This window comes from Squalius cephalus, assembly GCF_949319135.1.
Source record: "Squalius cephalus genome assembly, chromosome: 21".
Lineage (NCBI taxonomy): Eukaryota > Metazoa > Chordata > Actinopteri > Cypriniformes > Leuciscidae > Squalius > Squalius cephalus.
In genome coordinates, this window is record NC_137142.1 from 23,036,447 (window position 1) to 23,062,371 (window position 25,925).

General features: G+C 37.0%; 2 protein-coding genes across 4 annotated transcripts in view; both read left to right on the forward strand.

Moving 5' to 3' along the window:
• The first annotated feature begins 7 nt into the window (after positions 1-7).
• urb2 (URB2 ribosome biogenesis homolog) lies at positions 8-15,273 on the forward strand. Of its 2 annotated transcripts, none has more exons than XM_079855611.1 (10): positions 8-78; positions 985-1,127; positions 1,318-1,494; positions 2,122-5,374; positions 5,475-5,635; positions 6,549-6,659; positions 9,251-9,493; positions 12,046-12,142; positions 13,895-14,034; positions 14,488-15,273. In XM_079855611.1, the coding sequence occupies exons 2-10, from the start codon at positions 1,002-1,004 to the stop codon at positions 14,683-14,685; spliced, it is 4,506 nt and encodes a 1,501-aa protein (XP_079711737.1). In that variant the 5' UTR covers positions 8-78; positions 985-1,001; the 3' UTR covers positions 14,686-15,273. The 2 variants fall into 2 exon arrangements, with proteins under 2 accessions (XP_079711737.1, XP_079711738.1); XM_079855612.1 differs by lacking the exon at positions 8-78 and adding an exon at positions 80-144.
• A 3,861-nt stretch (positions 15,274-19,134) lies between these two features.
• Positions 19,135-25,925, forward strand: part of galnt2 (UDP-N-acetyl-alpha-D-galactosamine:polypeptide N-acetylgalactosaminyltransferase 2) — a 74,381-nt gene continuing 67,590 nt past the window's right edge. For both annotated transcript variants that reach the window (XM_079854583.1, XM_079854582.1), the window contains exon 1: positions 19,135-19,401. In XM_079854583.1, the coding sequence (XP_079710709.1) occupies positions 19,138-19,401 (264 nt within the window). In that variant the 5' untranslated portion in view covers positions 19,135-19,137. The remainder of the gene's footprint in view (positions 19,402-25,925) is intronic.

The following is a 25,925-nucleotide window of genomic DNA, read 5'->3' on the forward strand; positions in this document are numbered from 1 at the left end:
TATTACGGTCTGGTGTTAAAGGGAAAAGGTTAGAGGTCTTTACTGGCTCCGCAGTGCTAGCACGTGTGTAATGAGATTGTAAGTATTTTGAAAGTTAATCGCATTATATAAAAAGTTGCTTACTATAATATTTGTTATATTATGGTAAGGTTTATTCAATAAAATCTAGAACGCTTTCTGAGATTGTTTTGCGATGTGATTCGCTAGGCTGTCAGATATCTGCTAGGCTGTTAAACATTACAAAATAGAAAAAATCTTATACTTTTGTATGATTTTTGTGTGCCATGGAAAATATGGAAAAGTGGATTTCATGTTTATGTAATACTATTATTCACTTTCTCTCTATTCAGATTCGTATTCATACCATTTGTCCATGTAATAATATTAACACAAGTAGTTTTCAATATTATAATACTTGTTATTATTATTGTTAAGCTGCTGTTGTTTACAGCATAATAATGCAAAGTAGTATTGTGATCGAGACTGAATATATTTTTTATTTTTCAAACTATAGATTCTTCATCTAAAGAAATGATGGCTATTGTTTCAAAACTTGAGTAATTTATCCAAACTATTGATAAAATGAGTTACAATACCTGTAAATACCATTGGGTTCTGTTCTTCATATGCCACCAAATGGTGCCATTTATTGGATAACTGATTAAGTTGTAAATTATAAATATATTGGTAAAAAATAAACAAATATTGGTCAAACTGATTATCGGTTTATCTCAAATATCAATCCTCGAGCAACATTTAATTGGTGTAAACATATCATTGACATTGACACTGACGAAGGCAAAGAGCCGAAACGTTTGTACAATCTTATTCTCCTGTTTGTAATAAAGTATTCTTTAGAGTGCAGAACTTTTTTGCATTTTTGTAATGAAAAATAGGTCTCAGCACCTAATTAGCTGGGAGAGCTCTGTGAGTGTTTTAATTGGTGTAAACATAGCCTGATAATCTATGTTTTTGTTCCTTTAGACACAAAGGTATTTGACATGGCGGCCATTTACTCTGGCATTCATCTGAAACTGAAAAACCCTCGCACACTATGGCCAGACAAACTGAAACTTGCTCGATTTGCATGGATATCAACACAGTGCCTTCTTCCTAACAAAGAGCAGGTAATTTATCTTATTAAAATGCAGACTTGTTCTCAGTCGGCATATTTTTGTGAGTATAACAGTAAACCATTTCTCAAACAATTTTCTCAAACAATTTTCCTTTAATCTGGATATATCTTGGTTAGTTTTTGTAAGTGTATGTTGTTTAAACATTTATGTGTCTCGCATGTAACATTTTTCCCTATCATAGGCTCTGTTTGACTGGACGAGCCATGTCCTCACTGGTTTTTACAATAAGAAAATAGATGTACCCCCGGAGGTGGTGGAAGGTTTATGGACCTACCTAGATGATATTCTTCACAGCAGGAAGCTTCATAATGTGCTGAGTCAGGGAAAAACCATTAGCCTTCGTCTCACAGTAGCACAGGTACCAGTACTTCAATTTCTCAAGAATTTCACTCCTACTCTAGTGTTGTACTATTCTATCACTAGAATCATCATAATTATACTGATGATTATTTAACGCTTTTAGTTCAAACATGGCATGCTATTGATAAAAATATGATGAGAAAAAAAATCTGCCTCAACTTATTAACAATGTGCTAACAATGTTTAATAGAGATTTAGAAAGAATATGGTTGTATCAGATAACCCAAATATAGTCAAAATTAAGGTCAAGTTGTGAATGCACTCTTGCGCACTAAGGCACGGACAATGAATAATTAAAGCATAAAGAATTGACAATATTGTATTACATTATGTTGTATTTACAACAAGGAGTTTTTATTTTATTTTATTTTTACATGTTTTTGTTAAAAAGGTATGATAAATGTTTAAATTAATAGATAAAATGTTTGAATATTTGGTTTAATTTTGTAACTAAAATATTTTTGTTGACTAAATGTGCATTTAATTTTAGTCAGAATAAAACTGAATAAAATTTATTTATATGACATTAAATTTATTTTATGGATATTGAAGTTAAAAATCCTTTTTTTTTTTTTTTTTAGATTTAAAGATTTAAGAATTCCTCATTTGTTTTATTTGACCCTAGATGATCAATGACAGGATTCTGGAATATTCTTCAGGACCCACATCGGTCAGTTTCCACACTGTTCTGAGCTGTTGTCATGGCATCTTGACCTCCCCAGTGCTCTCTGTGGCCTACACTGCGAAATATGAGTTATTAGTGGAGCTCTTGACTCGACTCTGTGGCTTGTCCAGTATGCAGCTCAGGCAGCAAAAATATGAGGATCCTCTCTCGCTCAAAGTCTTTGAGGTTCTGCTTGTTGTTCTCAGCATCTACCTCACAGTGCAGAAACAACAAGCGAACTCCAACCGAGTGTTTTCCCAGGTAACGGCACACCTTCTTCATCCGCTTCTCCTCCTCAGACATTTACTGAACACTAGAGTATGGACTGAGAAGGATGACATCAAGATTCGACAGAATCTGAGCAAGGAAATCCGGAACAAGGTGGACGCTGTCCTTCAGTCAGCGCTCTTCATCCCTGATCATTTACAGTCCTTCAAGGATGAAGTTTTACCATCAGAGGTTGAATCTCGGGCCAAAAAGAGCCACACGGGAAAGGGCTTGCAAGGTCCAGTCAATATTATCCTTTCAAAACTTTGCGTCCAAGGAGCTAACGAAGAGGAAGAGGCTTTATTTTATGCCGTTAAGTCAAACTCTCTTGCCCTGCTATTTAAATTCGCCCTAGATTCATTTTGCAAAGGGGGAGAGAACAAGCAAGTGATCTTCCATCTCATGACTAAGCTCATTGTTGCTTTGGGGTTTACAGATGAGCTGGATATTGATGAGAAATTTAGTGCATCGAACTGGGGTATTGCTTTACTCGCTCTTGAGAACCTCATAAACTCAGGTTTGACTGGTGATATCTATAATGTGGCTGCAGACAGAATAAAACACGGAGAGGTGCAATTTAATTTCTATAGGAAACTGGCTCGCCTTTTGTTTAACAATACCCAGATGGGCATCCCAGCTTGGTACCGCTGTCTCAGAACTCTGCTTGCACTGAATCACCACATCCTGGAGCCAGATTTAGATGAGCTCCTTTCAGGTGTGTGGGTTGATGCAGACAACATGGAACTGCGTGTTAGGAAAGCCAGAGAAGCACTTGTGTCTGCCGTCTTGCAAACTTACGGCAAACTTCGACAGCTGCCTAAACTTATCGAAGAGCTGCTTGATGTAGTGTGTCGGCCTGCGGCGGATGAATTGAGACCAGCATTGTTGCCTGAAACGATACAAAAAACCCTGAGTCAGTGTTTGCTAGACAATCCTCTGAGCCAAAATCTTGAGATCTGTTGGCTCATTTTAAATAGGATGCAGTGCTATTTGCTTCCCCACATCCAAGATGAAACATCAGATTTGCCGCTGAAATTGTTTTCTGTGAGTTTGCTCCTCTACGCTGTACTCTTCAGTTTTAAGACCCTGGACAACAGCACCCCGGTGCCAATCGTGAAGCAAACTCAGAATCTGATGACAGAGATATTGAAGGTTGTTGAAGACCTGTTGAAGCAGAACCTTGTCACCAAAGGTGTTTGGAGGGAAAAGGTCCAAGATGTGACCCTTCTACTTACTCATACTTGGGTTGAGGTGGATACTCTCTTTCAGATACACTGTGCTAACAAGTACACATCACCAGCTGCCTCACAGAGTGGTGCTTTAGTGGACAAAGCCCTGACACTAAGGGACATGGACAGTCCACTTGGTAAATTATTACAGAAACTCCTTCTACTCCACAAGCTGAAGATACACTTGCTCAAATCATCCACTGTAACATCAGATGCATCCTCGATGCAGAAACTGGCCCAGTTTATTCTAAACGGGCAAGAACTTTCAATAATGCTCGATGGTGACCAGATCTGGGACTTTCAATTTTGCAGTGTTAACACCAACACTTTTAAGGCAGCTAACTGGTTTCTGGTTACCTCCAACCTTCCATTAATTGCCCCTTATCTCGAACCAAAAGACACGTCTGATTTTGCAGAATGCATGTTGAAGTCTTTGCTTAAGAGCTTAGATGCCTCTGGAAGCAATTCGGAGAACACTGGGATCTCTGTCTCCTTAATATCCAGACAATTACTCGAGAGTCCTGTTCTTTGTGAGCTCCCTGAGATTTTTTCAGCAGTGGTGAAGTGCATCATCAAGGCATTTTTTGGACCGCTCGACTCAGCGCACATGCAGTTAATCAGTCCTTCGTTTTTGTTGGAAACGCCTTGTGTGGAAATGGTTGGTGTAGAAGATGGAGAAACAGGCATGACACCTTCTCTGAATAGACTGAAAGCCATTGGACAGGAGATGTTAGACTCTGTCAAAATGAGATCTTCCATACCTCTATCTAAAACACAGGTAGATCGATTACTGCAGCTACTCAAAATCACAAGTGTCCTGAATGGATATGCAATGTCCCCTGAAGACTATTCAGAACTTTTTCTGAGCTTGTTCACACTGACGTCTTGTGTTCAGTGTGATGAAAGCGTCAATCTCTCTGCATCTGTTGCATTGCTCAAAGAGCTTTTCAGTGTCATGGCTTCACTTCTGCTGGTTAAAAACTCTCAAACACTCCTGAAAGTTGTTCATGGAAGTAATCTCTTAGAGGCAACAATGACATCCCTATTCTCTCGGTGTAGCAAGGGGCTCTTTAAAGGTGTGGATGGCCCGACGTGGTTGTCTTTCCTTCAGTCAGTTCAAGACTTCATTCAGTCCCTAATTCAGCTCTTAATCGACAGGAAGAGCAGCATGAGCCTCAATCTGGAGAAGTTTACCTCCTTCATGGTTGAAAGTAACATCGCCGCAGGAGTTCTGGCTGTAGACACAGGGGATCTCTGCTTGCTACAGCTCCATCTGGCAACTTTAAGCATACTTTGCAAAGAAATGATTACAACCCTCGGCAAGAACAAACAGCTGGATCAGACTCTGACTCGTTTGTTAGAGAAGGCCACTTCTGTCATGGAGCCAGCCATTCTGGCTGTGCTGATGGGCAAGGGAAGTAGTCTCCTCAGGCAGTCCTTCTCTGTTGAAGTGGTAACGGTCATGATCAGGAGTGAACTAGCAAGAGCCTCCAGCTCTGAGGACGACGGGCTGGAGAAAATATCCCGAATGGCTTTCTACCGGAGCTTTTACCAGCAGATCTTAAAGGAACTGTTCCCGTCACCTCGTCCTATGGACTTCCTCATTTCATCAGTTAACTATCTCTCTGCTTTTTACACGGCTGTGGACAAGACAAAAGCAGCAGATCTTGAAGAAGTCCACATTGCGATTTTGCAGAGTATTCACGCGCTGCTGTCAGGTACAATGTCCTAAAACTTTTAAAACATTTACTTGACTAGAATAAAATTGATGTCTCAAATGTTTGTGAACACTCTGTCTGTTCTGAATCATTTCATCAGGAACTTGGATGTCGTTGTCAGACGTGAAGGAGCTGGAAGGGCCAGTAAAGGAGCTTCTTAATCAGCTGGTGTCCAACTGTTCTCAAGAGCAGTTCCATCTATTACTGCTGATGCTCAGAGAGGGGCTTGTGCCAGCAAAGATTGAAGGAGGCCACTCCACTGTAAGATTCTCCTAGTGTTTATTCTTGCGTTCTTATTATTGCTGTAATAGTTCATGCAATAAATGTATCGCTTAATATAATTAATATATTCACAAGGTTAACACATTTATTCAGTTTCAAGGTTTTATTGTGTTCTGTGTCATTTGTAAAAACCTAGAAAACAAAAGCCTTTAGCAGACAACATCAGTGAATAATTGAAAAAGACACTCTTTATATGTCATTTATTTGGTAATAAAACCCAGACTGAACAAATAATGAAAGTAAAGTAATTTGCATTCTTTATATGGTGAAATTTAAGTATTATTGAATTTGAGCTGAAGTGAAATATCACCCGAGACTGACACTCTCTTTCATAGAAATACAAACACCAGTGGAGGACTTCAGGTCAGAGGGCAAACACATCTTAAGGAATATCATATTACATCAGTAATGAGTTGGGAAATTTTTATTATTGAATTATTGCAGAGAATAGTTTCGTTTTTGCTTTTCCAGTGAGTTTGATGCAATTTTAGAAAGAGTCTGAGAAATAGAATCTGTCTTTGTTTTTGCATACATTTTCCCTATGAATGTCATTCACACAAATGACTGAACCTAATAATCACAGGTCTGTTTAGTTTTCTTTTTTTTTATTAACTGAATGTCTTAATGTGTTTACGTTTTAACTGCAAAAAGTTTTTGATCATTAACAATCATTTAGTGAATGACAGCCTTAGGTCTATAATTTAAAAGACTGCCACTTGTTTTGGATAGATTATTTGTGTGTGTCTTTATTCTACAAAGAAATGGAAATGGATGATTGATGATGACATGAAAGCATTAAGATAAAATACATTCCTGTTTCTTTCTCAAAGCATGAGAGTTTCTAAGCATGCTTGTAGTGTGCACTGATGATATGCTGTTTTTTCTTTGACAGGAAGTTCTCTCTGCGGTGACTTTTATAAAGCTGCTCTCCTGTTGTCTGTTTCCAGAGCATTGCTCAAAGGCTTTTTGGCTTATCACCCCACAAATCATATCCACTCTCATTGTGAGTATTTCTTCTTATTGGTTGATCGTCTTTATTGTTCACAGGTGTTTTTAGTCTACCTTGCCGGTTTCTTTCTTGAATGCCTCTGTTAAATATACCTGTCCGTGTCCGTGGCGGTGCCAGTGTCCGTGCCTCATGTTCCATTGTATCTTGTCTAGTTTTGTTTATGTAACCGCTCCGCTGTTGGTGAGTCTCATGTAACCAAGTCAAATTCACGTTTTTGTGTCCGTGCAGCTGTCCGTGTCCGTGCCGGTGTATCTTTGTTCTTATCTTTTAATAACAAAGAAAAGAAAGATTTTTATCTTCGCTACTTTGGCCTAAATGTCTGCCGTTCTATTTTATTTTATATTTTGTTAGCTTGTAAGGCTTTGGTTTTTTGGGTTTAAAAAAAAAAAAATTGTTTTATTATTTGTCGGTTACTCCAATGTCCAGAAGCATACAAATACAGCCTCAAACATACAATGAGGGGAAAAAAGGAAGAAAAATAAATACAACGGTATTTACAACGGCAGAACGGTAAATATACACCGTAGAGTAGGGAATCAAGAGAGGTTATTAACATAGTGCCAAAGAGGTGTTCATATCTTCCAAAAGTCTTTAGACTTTTGATGTGTATCATAAGTGAGTTTGTAAGGCTTTGTTTTTAACATAGGGACATTAGTTTGGCTGTAATGCTCAGTCACTTGCAAAATTGTAAAACCAACATGAAAAAGAATCGTGATAAAATCGTGATTTTCCTGAAAAAAATTGTGATATGATATTTTTGCCATATCGCCCACCCCTAATTTCAATACCTGTTTTCCATTGATTTCCCGATTGATGTTTTTCCCCTGAATAAGATTAATCGCACATGCATTTCTGTTGTACTAGTGTCTTTTTTAATGTGATGCTCTTTTCAAGATGAAAGTATCATAAAAGTATCATATTTTTTTATGTGTAAACATCTGCACTGGACTCCCACAATGTGTCTTCCCAACAATCTCAAAAATGTTCCATGTAAATTCATTTAACCCATGAACCTTTGCACACTACATGCAGAGACGCATGAAAATGTCTTGCATGAAAAAAACGTATTCGATTTAGGCAACTTTACAGTTTAAATAACATTTTTATAAGGAAGAAGTGCTTTAACAAACAATACGAGGATCTCCTTACAACTTTTAAACCCTTGAAGTGCATGGCCCTGTTTACTTCCTTTATAAGGGATTTCCTGAACTTGCTTAAATAAAATCAGAGGGGCATAATACAGTAAATGGGATAATGCTTTACTTCTATCGAGCCTGGAATGTTCCTTTAAGTGTGCCTAGAGAGTTGTCTCACAGTGAATAACACCATGCAGCTAGATTTGTAAAACCAGCCTGACTCTCTTGTCTTGGTTTAGCATTAAAATTCATCTGCCTGGAAAAGTCAGGTTTCAAAGTCTTCTCTATGCCACTGAGTTCACTCAGAGAAGGACTGTGTGTGCCTGTCAGGTTACTTTTATCACTGCACCTTTCTTCTCAGTGTCAGAACTTGTCATACTAGAGCTGCCGCTAGCTGAGTTCACCACAGCGACCAGATGCTTTGTTAACCTTGCTCTACTCACATCTCCACTGTCTTTAGTACACAAAAATAAGAACAAGCTCTGTAAATTTCACTTTTGTCATTAATATTTTATAGCACTGATCGTTTGCTGAGCAGTTGAAAAGTATTCTGTGTGAATACTTATATTGTGCTGCGTTTGAAGATGTCTGCTGGATTTCTGGTAAATGTAAGCCTGGTTTGTTAGAGCTCTGCAGTCCATATATTGTTTCATAAAACTTAAAGTAATCTTTAAAGGTGCACCCATTTTTTCTCTCATTAAAATAACACTTACATCTAATGAAATTGGATTAATTAAATTGATCAAAAGTGAAAATTTCTATTTCATGCTGTTCTTTGAACTTTCTATATCAAAGCATCGTAAAAAAATTGTTTCATGGTTTCCACAAAAATATTAAGCAGCTCAACTGTTTTCAACATTGATGATAACATATTAGACTCAGCATATTAGACTAATTTCTAAAGGATTAGACTCCGCATACTAGACTGATTTCTAAAGGATCGTATGACCGTAAAGTACGGAGTTATGATACTGAAAATTCAGCTTTGCCATCACAGGAAGAACTTGCATTTGAAAATATCTTAAAATAGAATACAGTTATTCTAATTTGTAATAATATTTCAATGTTTTGCTTTGTTTTGGACCAAATAAATGTAGCCTTGTAGAACTTCAGAGACTTTCAAAAAAATCTTAACTCAAATTGTAATTCATTATTTCAAGTTAGGCTTATTTATTTATTTATTTTGTTCCTTTACCTCTACTGGTAGATCATGGCACTAGTAACACCAAGGTCATGGATTTGACTCCCAAGGAAAACCATCTGCTAAATGCATAAATGTTACATAATATGAAATTTCATCCTGCTGATTTTGTAATCCAGAAATTATTTAAAGGTTATTTCAGTCAAACATTTCATGACTTATAACAAGGAATAAGTTAGCAGTAACCATTTGAAAGGCACTCTTGATTTTCACAGATTTCCTTACAGATTTTCTTCCCTTGTTTTCAGTTTGTAATAAAGGAGTCCAGCAAGCTCCCATCTCTGACCCGTGCGCTGACGTTGCCAGCTCTCGAGACTTTGACCGTCCTGCTCTGGCAGGGTAAAGCACAGATCTCCAATCCACACCATGTGATTGTGGTTTTGGGCGCACTGCAGTTTGTGCCTCTTGACAGTCATTCCATGGAGGACTACCATGCTGCTTTTGAGGCCATCCATGAAGCCCTGTTTGCAATTATCCACTGCTACCCTCAGGTGAGTATCCTCGGACTGAAAGGAGAGAAAGAGATAAGAGCTTAAACCTGATAATACTTAGACATTTTATTGTTGCACTTTTTCAAGTTGAATTATCCTTATACATTTTAAATTGACTTAAAATCACCTAGATGATGTGGAGGAAGAAACTGTGCCAGATGCTATATCTGCACTTGCTTTGGGACAAAAAAACAAAACAAAACAAGAATTTAATATATCTGTCAGTAAACACAAAATGACACGTATTTTCTTGAGATGAAAAACATATTACTCTGCAAAAAATTTATAAGAAAAATGCTCTTATGTACTGTAAACATGGTGGATGTCATGGTAAATCGATAACATTCAGAAGAATTTGTAAATTAGTTTGATAAGGCTCATAGGTTTATGCAAATAGGTGTGTTATTAGTCTAATGCTGCTTGATGTTTGGAGCGACCATTACAGTACCCTGGAGAGGTGTTTAATTTGCACTTAATACGAGTGAAAATTAGAATGTAGTTTGGAAAGTTGCCACAGTTCCTGAGGGGGAAGGAGCCCACGGTGAGTCTGGTACGTGAGGAATGCTGAGAGTGTGCAAGACTTCAAGGTGCACAGGTTTCTTTGCCAGTGAAAGTGGGAAACTTGGTACAATCTCAACATGACCTTGTGTTTGATGGGTTTTATAAAGTGAAATGAGAGCACAAATTAGGGTTAGCAGAATGGAGTGGTCCATGACCATGAATTAGCCATAATGATGACTGAACAACTACATGTGCACTTACACAATGTGTAATTGATCACTCACACTTTCTGTATCCACTAGGGCAATAGACCTAATAACAATAATATATATGAAAACCCATTTCAGCCATTTGACCACATTTGAATATACAGATTATACATATACAGACGAGCCAAAGCACAATATGCTGTTAATCCTCCGCGTGCTGCCAAAACAGTGCAGACCTGCCGAGATATGGACTCTACAAGACCCCTGAATGTGTCCTGTGATATCTGGCACCAAGACGTTAGCAGCAGACCCTTCAAGTCCTGTAGGTTGCGAGGTGATGCCTCCGTAGATCAAACTTGTTGGTCCATCAGATTGAGATCTGAGGACTTTTGAGGCCAGGGCAACACCTTGAGCTCTTCATCATGTTCCTCTAAAAATTCCTGAACAATGAGTGCAGTGTGGCAAGGTGCATGATCCTGCTGAAAGAGGCTATTTCCACCAGGGAAGACCATTGTCCTGAAGGGGTGTAGCTGGTCTGCAACAATGTTTTAATAGGTGGCATATGTCAAATTTACAGCCACATGAATGAGTGGAGCAGAAAATTGCCCAAAGCATCACACTCTTTCCACCGGCTTGTGGTTTGTGGTTCATCCCTCCTTGGACCACTGTTGGTAAATTCTCATCACTGCTGACCGGAAGCAACCCACAAGTCTTGCCGCTTTGATACTTTTGAGCCAGTCGCCTTCCCATATCAATTTGGCCCTTGTCAAAGTCGCTCAGATCTTTATTCCTGCCCATTTCTCCTGCATCCAACACGTTGATTACGAGAACTGATTGTTTGCTTGTCATCTAATCTACCCAGACCATATCTGTGTTCGAAATCACCCCCTATACCCTCATTCACTACTCCCTGCATTACTCCACTAATATAGTCCACTTGAATGAGTGAATGAAAACGAGTGAGTGAATTCAGTCACTGAGTGCGCCGGAACGACTGGTGCTTGCTGTTTAATAATCACGTGTAACTCTCGCAAACTGGCAGCTCCAGTAGTAAGATGAAAAGATTTTTCTTGAACTCTGTCTTGGAAACTAGCATGTATAAACTAAATTAAACAATTTAAAAAACAATTAAAAAGGAATTTATACCCGTATGATATTACGCTGTAGCCACATTGGACCAGCGGTTTGGAAAATGGATGGATGGATGATTATGCTGCGGGCGCCATCTTCTGGCGAGACAAGGAAATTCATTCGGCATGACCCTCACAGTGCATTATGGGTATTCTAGCTGTTGAGTGTACTTCAGTTGTACACTCGTTATTGCGGTGCATTATGGGATTGAATGAGTGTACTCGATAACATCCACTATGGTTTCGGACACCACTACAAATGGCTGTTCCCTCAAATAGTGCCCTATTTAAGGGTATAGGGGGCAATTTCGGACACAGCCCTTGATATGTGGCCTTGTTCACCTGTGACTGGTCATAATGTTTTGGCTCATCAGTGTATAGTACATACACACACTTATGATCCTGCCAGTCATTGTAAAGATGTTGCTTACATTGTTCCTAGAATTCAACTAAAAATTTGACTTATAATAAAACATTTAATTAATTCAGGGTTTTTGAATCATTCCATAGTGTTCTTTTGCCAGCTACCTAAGGACGCATCAACAAATATTTAGCTTGCTGTTTTTGTGGCACAGAAGATTATTGTTTTTTGTGTTCGACTTGCACAATGTAATAAAATCTAGACTAGTATTCATGGGATAAACATAAAGGCCAATGGGTTTTATACCAAGCCCAGCTGTGCATTAATTTTGAGAGCTTTAAATGTTTGCAGGTGATGCTGAAGGCTTCTCCCGCCTTCCTGAATTGCTTTTATCGCCTGGTTTCATCAGTCATGCATGAAGGCAGACAGCGGGGCGACTCTGACAGAGGTAAGCACACCTATTACACCAACATTCAGAGGTGTTCTAAAAGCCATGTCAGATGCTTCAATTTAAACATAATATACCATTCAAAAGTTTTGGGGTTACATGTAAGATTTAGTAATGTTTTGAAAGAAGTCTCTTATGCTCACCAATGCCACATTTATTTACAGTAAAATGGTAATATTAAGTTTATTACAATTTATAATAGCTTTTTCTGTTTGAATATATTTTAATTTGTAATAACTTTTTTTTTGTTAGAATATATTTTAATGTGTCATTTCTTCCTGTGATGGCAAAGCTGAATTTTCAGCATTATTCCTCCATTCTTCAGTGTCACATGATCCTTCAGAAATCATACATGTATGTAATGTATGTATGTATGTATGTGTGTGTGTGTATTTATATATATATATATATATCTCCCATTGAGGATATTATCTCCTGGCTGTTAATCTTTTATTCATTCCGTAAGACTTCTGTGCAAGCAAACAAATTTAACATTATTGAATTCAAAGGCCCTTTTTTGTCAGTATGTCTGCACTTATTGTTGGCTGTAGCTGACAGACAAAGAAAGTGGAAATCACCTGATGCTGGCAAGCCATTACATTTGAAACTGCTGAGATATATCCCTCCATATGTCTGCTGATACTTTTCCATCTACAAGTTGCCCTGAATTCATTTATTGTGCTGGAAGAAAAAGATGTTATTTGAGGTATGATTCACCTAATGAGACAAGCACCTCGTTGAGCTGTGTTCAGAGACAGACGCTTGCAGACTGTGGCACTGTGGATTGAATTTCAAAGTGAAGTGAAAGAGAAAAAAATTCCATGAAGAAAGAAGGTTGAATTTGATCCCGAAGCTCGAGGCTCAAAGCATTTTAGCACTGAAGGCATATCCCTCTTTGAATTGAGAACTTTTTATGACTTAAGATTTAAAGTTTTTTGGCAGAAGCATCAGTACACTTAGTCTTTCTTCATTTCTCAGATTTTCATAAATGACATCAAAGCTCAGTCAGAACTTAAATGTATTCAGATGTGAGGCAATTTCAATCTTATTGATCATCTTGTGGTAACTTAAAGCAGGAATGTGATGCCATGATCACTCACTCTGATTTGCCCGGCTCCACAGATAATGTGGCTTTGAAAAGATTTAACCAGGATTCATTATTATAATATTGTCATGGTTGGTGGTTAATGCATTCTGTTAGTTTTTAAAGAGAGAGAACGAAATGCGTAATTTATGGATTTGGGAAATTTGGAATATGTTTGCATATGTTTAAAGACACTGGATAAAGGTACACTACCATTCAAATGTTTGGGATCAGTAGTTTAAAAATAAAAATGTATCATGATTTCCACAAAAATATCAATCGGCACAACTGTATTCAACATAGATAATGAAAAGTTAAGATAATGTTTAAGAAATGTTTCTTGAGCAACAAATCAGAATGATTTCTGAAGGATCATGTGATACTGAAGACTGGAGTAATGATGCTGAAAATTCAGCTTTGCCATCACAGGAATAAATTACACTTTAAAATGTTAAATTAGTTAAGTTATTTTAAATTGTAATAATATTTCACAATATTACTGTTTTATTGCAGGGCATGATTTTGGAGAGAGTGTGCATGGTTTAAGTTAGAATCAGAGTTATGATCTTAATGCACCAACGGCATTAAGCATAATTAATCATGTTTTAACATTTTGTTTGGACATTTCTAATTAAAATGTTACAATTACTTTGTGATCTCTCTTTCAGCCTCCGAGAAAGACAGAGAAAGACTTCTGAAGTGTGCAAGGCTGGTGGAGAGGATGTACACTCATATTGCCAATGCTGCTGAAAATTTCACAGTCCTGTCCTCATTCATGGTTGCACAATATGTCAGTCAACTGCAGAGGGTGAGACAGTAGTCATGATCAGTTTTTACCTAACACGTGCCTGTGCCAATTTCTACTCTCATGTTTCCTGAAATTGTCTTTTCTGCTCTCATGAACCGCTTGCCTGAAGTAAAAATTTGCTAGAATGTTTGAGAAGAATCTTCTCAGTGTTATAAATCTTAAACCACACAATTATAGCTTGAGAGTTCATGCACTGGGACTTATTCGATGTCCTACGTGTATGGTATTCTAACAGATCAGAGGTTGCACTAACCTTAAACTGGAGGAGAAACACGTACAGTAGTCCAGCGTGACTTGAGAGCCAATTGTTTTTGTCAACTTAAAGTGTGAAATGCGTTTGACCTTCTAACTGGCCTTAGACTCATGTTACTGAACTGAACAATCACATTAGCGCACATTGCAGATAATTGGTGTCTTTGTATTCCCTCACTAAGTTTCGGTCTTATTTCCTAGGTGACGCTTCAGCCAGAAATCAAGTCACATCTAACAGAGGGCATATACTGTATCCTGGACCATTGTGTTGAACAAGACATCAAGTTTTTGAACACCACCCTTCAAATGGGTGTCAAGGAAGTGTTCAATGAACTGTACAATAGTTATACACTCTATCACAAAACTCAAAGGCAAGGGGAAGAAAAGTACACCGTCTGACAACTGTATATTTTACATATAATGAATGTTATAGATAAGTATATCTCTAGAAATGTTTTACATTTTCATTATTTATTTACCCTCAAGTTGTTCCAAACCTGTATGACTTTATTCTGTGGAACACAAAAGATATCTTGATTTATTTGTCTATAAATTTGAAGTCAGTTCACTCAATTGTTTCATTCCCACATTCTTAAAAATAACTTTTTCTTGTGTGTGTTCTGTAGAAGAAAGAAAGTCATACAGGTTTGAAACAACATGAAGGTTTGTAAATGATGACAGAATTGTAATGTTTGGGTGAACTATCCCTTTAAATGAGGGAAAAACAGTCTGAAATAATTGCTAACACCATGTATTTTATACTTCCTCGTTTTTTGTACATGACAAACATGACCTTTTTTTTTACGAGAACAGTACTTTTTTCTGTGTAGTATAGTGTTCTCAAGCAAACCCTATTATATGCTTGAAGTTAAAGAACTAAAAGAGTTAAGATGTTACATGCTTATCTGAATTGACAACCTGAAGTCCTGAAACTAATGTCCGACTCATCAGCCAGATTTGGTGAAATTCTGTCTCAGGATTGTGCTTCTGAACAAACCAATTAACCTGAGGTTGCTCCAGGTGGACTCTGTGAAATTAGTGTACTGTAAAAGTGTGTCCTGGATGACAAATAACCAATTAAAAATGTACCCCAATAGACCTATACTGTAAAATGGTGTTAAACATTTATAGAGCAGTCACACTAACTGCTCTGGTGCGTCTTAACTTATTTAGCTGTTCTGCAGTGTACAACAACATTGTGTTCCTGATGTTCCCTCCAAAGAGAATCTAGATGCAATACAGGAGCTACCTCAGATGCAGACTGAATAAATATACAACTATACAAACATAATGCCATTACAATACAACAAAACACTGGAAAAATGCAAAGGCATTGGCTGGTCATGTTACTGACTCATGAGGAACTAGAAAGTCTTGTACTTTACAATGGCAGCAATCAAGAGTGTCATGGTGAAATTAGTTGGTGGCTAAAGGTATTTTCAAGACATAAACGGTTGTTACACATGATAAGAAACTTGAGGTTCTTAAAAAAGGAAATCCCGCAGGTTATTTGTGTTTCAATGTTGCTCACAACCATGTCAGTCACACTATCCTGCATGAAGTAAAGGGATCCAAGAATAAGTTCTTGAGCTTTCCAAGTGGCATTTGGCCCTGTAGAACATGTAGGTGTGTCTCTAGTGGGCAAACTGATGGTGGAGCCCTTTCCCAATTGATCAGTAGTCCTTCAGGTTTGTGTTTGTTAAAAAAGTCTTCAAGTGTTGCACCACTTTCTACAGCCATTCCTGTATTAAACTTCCCAAGCTTTAATCTCCCTTTATCAGCAGAGTCAGGAAATAGCGAGTACCCTAGAATTGGTGTCTGTAGGGGGTCTTGCATGAAAGCGGAGGGCTAGAACGGGGCAGAAACCATCCCAGACGGCACCCAGGAGCTGGCAAGGATGATCAGACGAGCTGGCCGAGAGCCAAGACTGTTGCAAAACAGATTCGGCTTATTAGCCCTAGTGAATGCTCAAATGTTGGGGCTTAGATACAACAAACCACAGAATGTAGGGAAAAGACATTTGCTCACATTAGAATTACTGATATAAGATGGAAACAGTCCTGTTCACACTCATGTTGAGTTCCATCTGAATATTTTGGGATTGTAATTAGAAAGGCACATTTATCAAAGGTTATAACAACATGTCAATGTGTGTTTACTATAGAGTTCCAATGTTATTTCTACCATATTTCTTGCATGACTGCGTTTATTGTCATAATAGTCAGCTGGCTTCATATTCGAGTCTGAATCGCTCATTGAGAGTTGCTCAGTGTTGGCATGTTTAAAAATGTGCACCGATTTAAATATGACAAGTTGTCTTTTGGAATCAAATTGTTTTCAAATGGTTTTTTATAATCGGAGGTTAAGAGTGGTCATTTACTTCATGTTGTTAAAAAGTACAGCTGCAAGTTTTGTGAATGTGATGTTATTTCTCTGTGGAGATGGAGCTTTCATAAGAAACATGCTGAGCTATTATAGCCACTAGGAGATAGGCGTTTTCTTTAAACACCCTGGAAGTTTTTACAATTCACTCCAGGCTATATCTCAGAACAGAAAATATCTTATTGTAGGTTTTTGATCTTATCATCCTGACAAATATACACTAAAAACCTGTCACCAGAAACTTTCTTCCTGAATGGCCTAGTGCACTGGGTGTTTATACTCAAGAATTTCCATGTGACATGAGAGAATAAAAACACATTTTTGTAGCCATCAACATGGTTAAATGATAGGTCAGAATTATAAGTTCCTCCCTAAATACCCCAATTTAAGCATAGCATCACCTTTCATTCTTCTAGAGGAAGTTCTTACAACTGATTTGGAGGGACTGAAAAGAGGTGGAAGGCTGGGGGAGCAATAAAGCATTATAAACCTTTTACAATTATATGCACACACTATAGGAAATGACACGCATTCTCCAATTGTAGGCTACACGCCAAATGTTCCCTCTGTGAGGAGGTTTCAAATGCCAAGTTTAAGAGGAGGAAATACACAGCCACACACACACAACAATAATGTGATGTTTAATTGTGTTGGTTTTTGAAAATAAAACCATTTTATTAAACATCAAATTTGTTAAGAGCGTTAAAATATTGTACATGTCATTTGAGGTGGTTTTTTATGTTATGAAGGGACACTGACAGAATTATATTGTGACGAGACAGACATAAATAACATGGCAATTCAGTCATTGTGATGCAGAAAATCTCTCAAAACATGCAGGCTCAAAACTTGAACCAGACATAGGAAATTCTTTAACTCTTGTGTCTGTGGGCAATTTAGTCCATTGCCATTCCTTTAGAATACATTTAAAAATCCTGATATTTAAATTGCATCCTCAGAAGCCAGAGGTTATTTCACTTTTGTAGTATTTAGATACAATTTACACATTATTCCAGACATGATTTTGATCAGATTTTTGTATTTTTATTACTTACCCACTTTCATAAACCCTCCACCTTACATAGCTCCACCTGTATGGATCTGCTACGGGGGTTATTTCATGTATGTTATATGTGCAGCAGCAGCAGCTCACATGTCTCACATGCTCACAGCATTATGTCTGTGAATGTATTGGAAGTAGCAAGTCTCTGTACTTGCTCTCTGCAGCAGCAGCAGCGTAGCAGATCTATTCTGCCAAGACCAAATACATTAACATTGCTATATCCATTGCATGCCAATCTCCCCGAGAGTTGTCATGACATGACTGTGATTGATTGCTTTACATGTCAATCTCTTGTCTAAATTGATGGTTCTTGGCCATAAGCTGCTGTAATGGACCCTTTTCACATTTCCCATATACAGAAGTAATGATTTCCCAAATGGGAAAGAGACAGATTATGGCAGTCAGAAGCAGTGTTATTTTATTATACTGTAAATCTTTTTAAATAATAGCCTATTTTGAATGATTTAAAAAAAAAAAAAAAAAAAAAAAATATTTTGAGGTTTAATTTTAGTTAAAGGTCATTTTATTAGATTCAGTTTTTTAAAAGTATGTCTATATAGTTTTAATTATTTTCATTTCATATTTTAAATTAATATATTAATTTTATTTTTTATTAATTTTAGCTTTAGTTATTTTAGTAGTTTATTTTGTTTTATTTTTATTTCAGTTAACATTTCATTAATGATAAGTAGCCCAAGAAACAATATATATATATATATATATATATATATATATATATATATATATATATATATATATATATATATATATATATATATATATATATAATATATTTATAGGTTTAATTATTATAATTTTTTTGGTTAACTTTAATAACAGTCAAAGAAGTGAGAAAGATCTCAAATTTACAGTCTTTGGTAATTTAATTTACATTTGTGTTATTTAATGGAAGGGTACACAAAGTATGGTGATACGTGTTTTCATGAGATCTAGAATTCTTGGTTACAGCCCTGGTCCCTAATTCTTTCCACACATGAAACTATTCAAATTTTAATTGGATGCATTTTTGTTAATTAATTACTTACAAAGTTAAAAATTAATAAATTTTATAGATAGATTTAATAAAATAGTAATAAGAAAGCCGGCCAAAAGACATAGTGTGTGAACAATATAAGCCAGTAGGCTACACATTAGGTTACATAAATGTGTGCATTAGCGGAAAGTGAGCATATTTTTCTATGACTTCAGAAAAAAGAACGTAACACTATAACAATATGTTTTTGTCAGACTCAGATCTGCAGAATGAACCAAACAATGATTCTTCGATGCATGATCTTGATTTACAGGCTAACGATGGATGTCCCCACCCCCAACCCTCCCCCGTCCGCGTCTCTGTGGAGCGTGATTGGATTAAAGTCGGTTACCCTTTCCCCTCTAACCCGGTGATGCTGGCTGTTTCCTGCTTCTTCTTCTGTCCAACAACCGCTGCTGCTGGTGAATTCGTGTTAGTTGAGCGCTGTAGCCACAGCGAGACGCAGAACGTGGACGTCAGTGGCTTTTCACGGCACAAACCCCGAGTCAGCCACTGTATTATCCCATCCAAAATCACAGCAATGCGCAGGAAATCTAGGATATTATTATGTTTTGCTGTGCTTTGGGTTCTTGGCATAGCATATTATTTCTATTCGGGGACAACGCTGAGTCGAAAGGTAGGTTTTTCGTTTCGCTGCTTTCTTCGTGTTCATGCTGCTGGATCGGCGCAAATATAAGTTGTTTGGGGTGATTGTTTCGAGATATTTCGTTTGCGGATGAATGAGGAACAAGCAGTCACTACGGCGATAGAGAAGACGAGAGAAGCCCACACGTTTAAATAGCCAAAGTCTATTGAGGGGACTCGCAAAGATAGTGTTATCGCTATACGTGCTGTGATTTAACTGCGAGACTATCAAATAACCCGTTTGGTTAAACTGAATTAAAAGCAGATGCTTCTTTCTAAAGGCGTATTTATTCCGGAGTCGTTTTAAATGCTTTGTTACGCCGATTTTCTTTAGGGGCGAGAGGGACGTTGGTTGGCTATACAAACATGAGTAACTTGTATGTATCATAAATGATATACATGTTACTTTACAAAACGTTACTATGCGAACTGTTCATGATATATTCTATAAGCTATGAGCAGTTTGTATAGTATTTGTAATGTTACAAGGTAACTTAGTGTTAAAGGCAAGCTACATTTAATTCATGGGTTTAATTAGTTCCGGTTATCACATTTGAGAGCTAATATTTAGTCTGGAACTTTTTTTTTTATTACTGGTCGTGGCGATTATGATTCTTCTGAGAGATTCGAGTACGTTCAGTGAAAGGTTCGTTCAGAACCTTCAGTGACGCTTTCTGCTGTTTACGTCGTTACTCCAGTAGGTGGCGTCACAATGGAGTACCTATGTATTTGTGTGTTGTAAGTCGTTGAATCGTTCGCTATCAAAATAAGAAACTACAACAGCTGTTAGCACTATTGTGATATTGCTTTTTGTACTACAAATCTGTAGTAATTTATATTTATTAACAAATATTTGTCCCGTTTGTATCAATCTTATTTTTAATTAGCTGTACTAAAACAGTCGGTTGTGCTGCAAAGTGGTACTTAATATAATAATTTGCGATAAATTGTGATTTTCTTTTTAAGCAAATCATTTGACCGTTAACTGCACAGTTAATTTTCTATAGCAGCTTATAAATCAGAATTATAACATTAACAGGAAATAACCTGCTTCTGCATTGATAAATAAGGTGGATATATAAAATCGCGACTGTCGTAATATAAAGTGTGTAATCTTTCAAATTTCCAATTTTGTGCATTTACATTAAGTTTTGATCCCTAAAAGCTGCATGTCTGGATTCCATTAATCATCACTTGACAGTGTGTGCATCTTGCACTTTTGAGTGAGGGTGGTATACCATGAAGCCACACTTTTTAGTAACATACCATCTGGTCTTGAAGGATGTTTGCTGAAATTCCTTCACTCACAGGCAAATATTCAGCTTGTGTGCGTCCCTTTATATAGAGTGACGCACACTGTCTTGAGGTTTTGTTTTGTTTCCATAGCCGTCCATCAGCCGCACTAATCCAACTCATTTTCTGGTATGAGTGCATTTGATATTGTGATCAAGGCACAATGAGGTGAATGGACCACTGCACATTTGGGAATTGCTCCCTTTTGGCACATTACTGAATGTAATGCTTTTGTTTGTAGTGTATCAATCACAGTTTGTTGTTCACAAGTCGTTATTGTCCTGTAAGTTGTACTGCAGACCTAGTGAAAAGTTGTGTTTTGTATGCATGGCTGAAATGGCAATATGCTGGACTTTGCTGCTTAACTACCACTTTCTCTACTGGTTTATTACAGTTTTATCAATAACCTCGTAATGTATGAAGACGGCTGCTTGTGGATTTGTTTTTAAAGCGTCATGTAGTGTAGCATAAGCAAGTGGATGAACAGCTGGTTAGTGCTCCTTCATCTGGCTCAGGGCACTTCACATTCAATCCCTCTCTTTGTTGAACAAGACATCGATGCTGCTGTTGTGCACAGCTTGTGTTCATTCATATCCTTAAAATTACTCAATGAATTAATTTTATTGAAAAGTTTAAATTGACCTTTGCCTTGTCCTTTTTGCATTTATTTCTGTGAGAACTGTGCTAGTTACGCAATAGATTTTAAACAGATGTCAAAGATCATGTCTCAGCGAGGAAATGAGTTCCTGCAACCAGCGAGGGTGGACGACAGCCTCGGGATGGCGGCGGGGTTGTACAGATGCTCATGCAAGTTATGCAAGGGTCGGATTCTGAATGTTTTCTCTTTCGGCTTGGTTTTGGGAGCCGGGGCTGCTCTAGGATGCGGGCGGGATAGGGAAACAGGGGGCTTTTATCTCCACCGAGAAATGCGTTTGATCTGATATGTGCTCCACAACACAATTATTGACATGCTGATTGTTCTGCCCTTGTTGGCAGGATTACAGTGGCGGTGCTGGGATGGGGCCGTACTGCTTTCACTCACTTGTTCAAATCAAAGCTTGTTAACATCAGGATGAACCAAAGTGCATGACAGATTCGGTCAGCTCTCACAAAGCTGTGTGCGCCTTCCTTTTTTTCTTTGTTTCTCCCTTTGATACCAGAGGAAAATATGTCATTTGGGTCTGATGACTGTCATACAGATGAACTTAATGTGAGGAATGAAAGCAAAGCAGTGGCCCTCCTTTTATGTGACTAGAGAGACTGTGAGTTTCTCATATTCTGATATCGTGGAGATGCTCGGCTAAATGCACAGTACTGTGAATTTTGAGCTAAATACTAGGGAATGCCAGAGAGCTCCTATAACGCCTCGTGTCCTAAACAATTATGCATGGAAGAAAGTCCTGGACGTTGATATATGAGGTTACGTTTTACTCACCAGAGGGTGAATTGGGTTTAAATTTGATGGGCAATATTTGAAAGCTTCTTTGGCTTTATCTCTTCCCTGAGATATCTCTGTGCAAAAAAAAATCTGAAGCCTTAAAAGTATGATGCTTTTTGTAGTTCTTTGCCATGGGATGTTTTTCTATACCTCTTATCTACCAGCTGAGCTTCAAAAGACCTCAATATTTTTTATGGTTGCTTTTAAGTTGGCAACCGGATTTCATGAGATTATGTTTTGTCATCTTGTTGAATCAGCTGAGTTTAATTCCAGAGGTTAAATCAGGGCCTTATGTTTTAAACATGAACTAGTTACAAACTAAACTGTAAGTGTTCCTCCTAATGTTTTCTCCTTTGATATGAGCCGACGATCATATGAGACACATTGCTTTTTATGACCTGACCTTTGACAGGGACATGGTTGTATATGTATCCTCCATAAAGGATTTAAAGACTTTTAAAGAGACTCTTCTGTAACTTTGTATATAGGTTAATTGATAACTGAGTGACCTCAGTGGTCAAAGGTCTTGGACTTGCAGAGTTTATGACCATGGAATTCCTCTGTCTCTGTCCACTCTGTTTCTACCAGATGGAGGCAAGGGCTTTAGCTGAAATAGTGAGAGTGAATAGGCAAGTTTTAAATGAGTTTTTTTTTTTGGGATAAATGCCTGTGGTTAATAGAAGCTCAAGATATTTTCATGTTTTATTCTGTGCCCCACTCATGAGATTTGTCAGAAGTTTTTAGGCTTCAATTCATACATTTGTGAGGATTATTTTGATGAACAAAACGTGCATACATTTTTGTTGATCACAGAACTTATTTTCTGCGAAAAGCCAAAAGCCAATGGAAAATCCTATTGGCTTTTTGTCTTGAGACCCTTGGTGCTAAATTTGATTTGATTAGGCCTATGTTTTATTGAGCATGCTCATTTCCACTATATTGTTATATTTTAGATTTACATTTTTTACAATCATTTATTGCTTCCTTAAATTTTGAGTTCCAACTCCAAGATATTAAAGTCATTCCTTTAAAAAAAAAAATGAAATACAGCACTTAAAAAAAAAAAAAAAAAAGTAAAATATTGCATTAGAAGACATGAAGCACAGTGAATACTTTTGAAGTATTGTCTTGTCTAAAGATTCAACATTTTTTATTGAGGTCTTTGGCATCGGAAATGAATTTTCTGTAATATTTGGTTAGATAAAGGTCTCTGTGGGGATTTGCAGAAAGCCTTTTCAATTCTCCCACAACTGCCTGTTCTGTTAGGGAGTGAGATATGAAAGAATTAATACATCCCTGCTTACCACTTCACATTGTCAGACAATTTCTCATAATCTCTGTTCTTAGAATCATTCTTTATGCATCCATGCTTGATTCTAGACTTGTAAACTAAAGGCATTGTTCTTTTTCTCATTAAGCAGCTCTTTCCTGGTTGTTTTTAGATGATAATTGAGTGAACAGGAAGAGGAAGGAAAATTTGGGTTCCAGTTCAGTCTCACCCAAAGGCTTGTCAGCACGCTGGCCGTGAGCCAGGAGGAAGTGATGCAGGAATTGCAAAATCCATCAGAAAATAGAATGAAATATGCACTAGCAAAAGAAAATGAAGTTTAAAAACATGAACTTACATCTGTTGACAACTTAACTTCCAAAGGGTCTGCAAATATTACATGTGAAGGTGGAAAACGGCAAGCCTGTTTACCCAAAGGGACGATGTCTAGGGAAATGTATCTCCAGCTGAATATGATATCGATTATCCTCTGCAGGGTTGTCATCTTTCTGTTTTTTCACATTTAGTTCAATCATCAGTCTCTGCATGTCTCTGTGAAATATGTATTAGCAACTGCGAGATGTATATGAGTGCAATGCAAATGAGTAGAAATGAGCTTTTGATGTTAAGGTTCATTCATTCTTCAACAGGGTTTAGTTACTGGATGTTCCCCTTGTGGGAAAACTCTGTGACATCATTCTCTGATGTTATCTTTTATGATTAACACTGCCAGCCAACTTATTCGTCCATCGAGACCTAGATACCAGTGCTTTTCACATTTTGTAGGGATGTTTGTAGGAAACAAAAATCAAATGTTTGGGTAAAAAAATCAATGTTTGGGTTATTTTGTTGGTAGATTTTTGTGTAGTCTAAGTAATTGAAGTGTAAGGTGCCCTTGAACACAGTTTTTGTTAGATGGACGTTGTGTTGGCGTCTGTTAAAGCATCTTGCACGACTCTGCGTTCTAAAAATGCAGCACTTAAGGTAAAAAGTTAAAAAAAATTTTTTTTAAAACACACCTTTAGACCCCTCAATTGTCATATGCCAGCTATAAACATTTTAATTGATTTTATTTCTATTAAAATTAGTATGAATGCAGCTTTTATGACCTTATTTCAATTGAGAGACATGAGATAGGCCTATTTATCTTTTAAAAATGTATTTCATTATATTCATTATAATAAATTGAAGGAAAAATGTTGCTTAGTAATGGAGAATAGGTAAAAGAAACACTCTTTCACTTTTATATTCATGTGTATTTTTAACCTAAAATTTGATGATTAAAAAAAATCAGTGGACACATTGCGTCAGCTACACTTTACATAAATGATTGCCCTTCATCTTTTGACTTTTTAGTTCTGTTGTCAAATTTAACATTCTTGTGTTGTGATAAACATCTCTTTGTATCAGCTTTAGTTTAATCACTCTTCTGCTCCATCATATCCAAGACATAACAAAAACTGAGTGCTTGTACTTGATAAGCACTTACTGGCTCAAGCTTTTTGAGATATCTGTGGTGAAAATAGTTTAGACGTTTTTGAGCCTAGGTTCCCACCAGTCAATCTTAGTGTGGAAAGCAGAGGGTATGGAGCTCATGAAGGGAATATCTGTATTCTCTGAAGGCAAATGTAACTCATGATTTTCTTGCATAAGAAACCAATACCACAGCAGAGTCTAGCCTTGGGTAATAAAAAAGAAAATCATACTTTTTTTTTTTTTTTTTTTCCTGAGGATATTTGTCCAGTGGTGCTAGGTGGACTGTATATGTGCTGTGTGCATCTTCAAATGATATTTCTGATAGAGTAGATGTACAGTACAGTACAGTACAGTAAAGTAACTTAAAGATATATTTTAAGATCAGGAATCAGGATATAATTGACTGTGGCTATTTAGAAGGTTTCGCCACGAGAGCAACATAATCCCCCTCTGTCCTTTGAAATAGAGATGAATATCAAATGCAGTAAAGTGTGTCTCATTGTTCCCAGCGTTCAAGCCTAAAGGCAGCTCTCTCACAGCTAGAATGCGAGGACTTCAAAAGACCCATGAAAAATAACCCCCCCTAAATGAAGTTAATTATTTCTCTTAAAATCATGGAAAATATTCCTGATTTCATTGCCTATGTTCTTAGTGGTGCTTTGATTATGCTTGTAATGACAATGTGATTTAGAGAAGCGTTATTCATTGTTATATAGGGATTCACAATATAGCTGCACCAGCACCTTATCGGTTATTAATTTCTCTGAAATATTTGTATTTATTTATTTTTTGTTTATTTATTTATTTATTTATCAGTATTGGTTGATGCCCTATTGGATATTTATTGGTTAAGTTTTGGGTATTAATTTTGTTCGGCCTATTTTAATATTTAAATTACTTTTGCCACCATCTTCCTTTTATTTAAAGGGATAATAACGATAGATCGGTAATGATGTGTTTGTGCATTAATTAATTTATTGGACAAAGTATAACACCAATAAACTTTAATTGTTACTTTGAAATGTGTAAACTCTATCACACT

Bases quoted from the DNA above. Each gene is read 5' to 3' on its own strand.
- urb2 (XM_079855611.1), top strand. From the start codon at position 1,002: ATGGCGGCCATTTACTCTGGCATTCATCTGAAACTGAAAAACCCTCGC. The intron at 5,375-5,474 runs GTACAATGTCCT...TCATTTCATCAG, and splicing joins TATTCACGCGCTGCTGTCAG to GAACTTGGATGTCGTTGTCA. The intron at 9,494-12,045 runs GTGAGTATCCTC...AAATGTTTGCAG, and splicing joins TTATCCACTGCTACCCTCAG to GTGATGCTGAAGGCTTCTCC.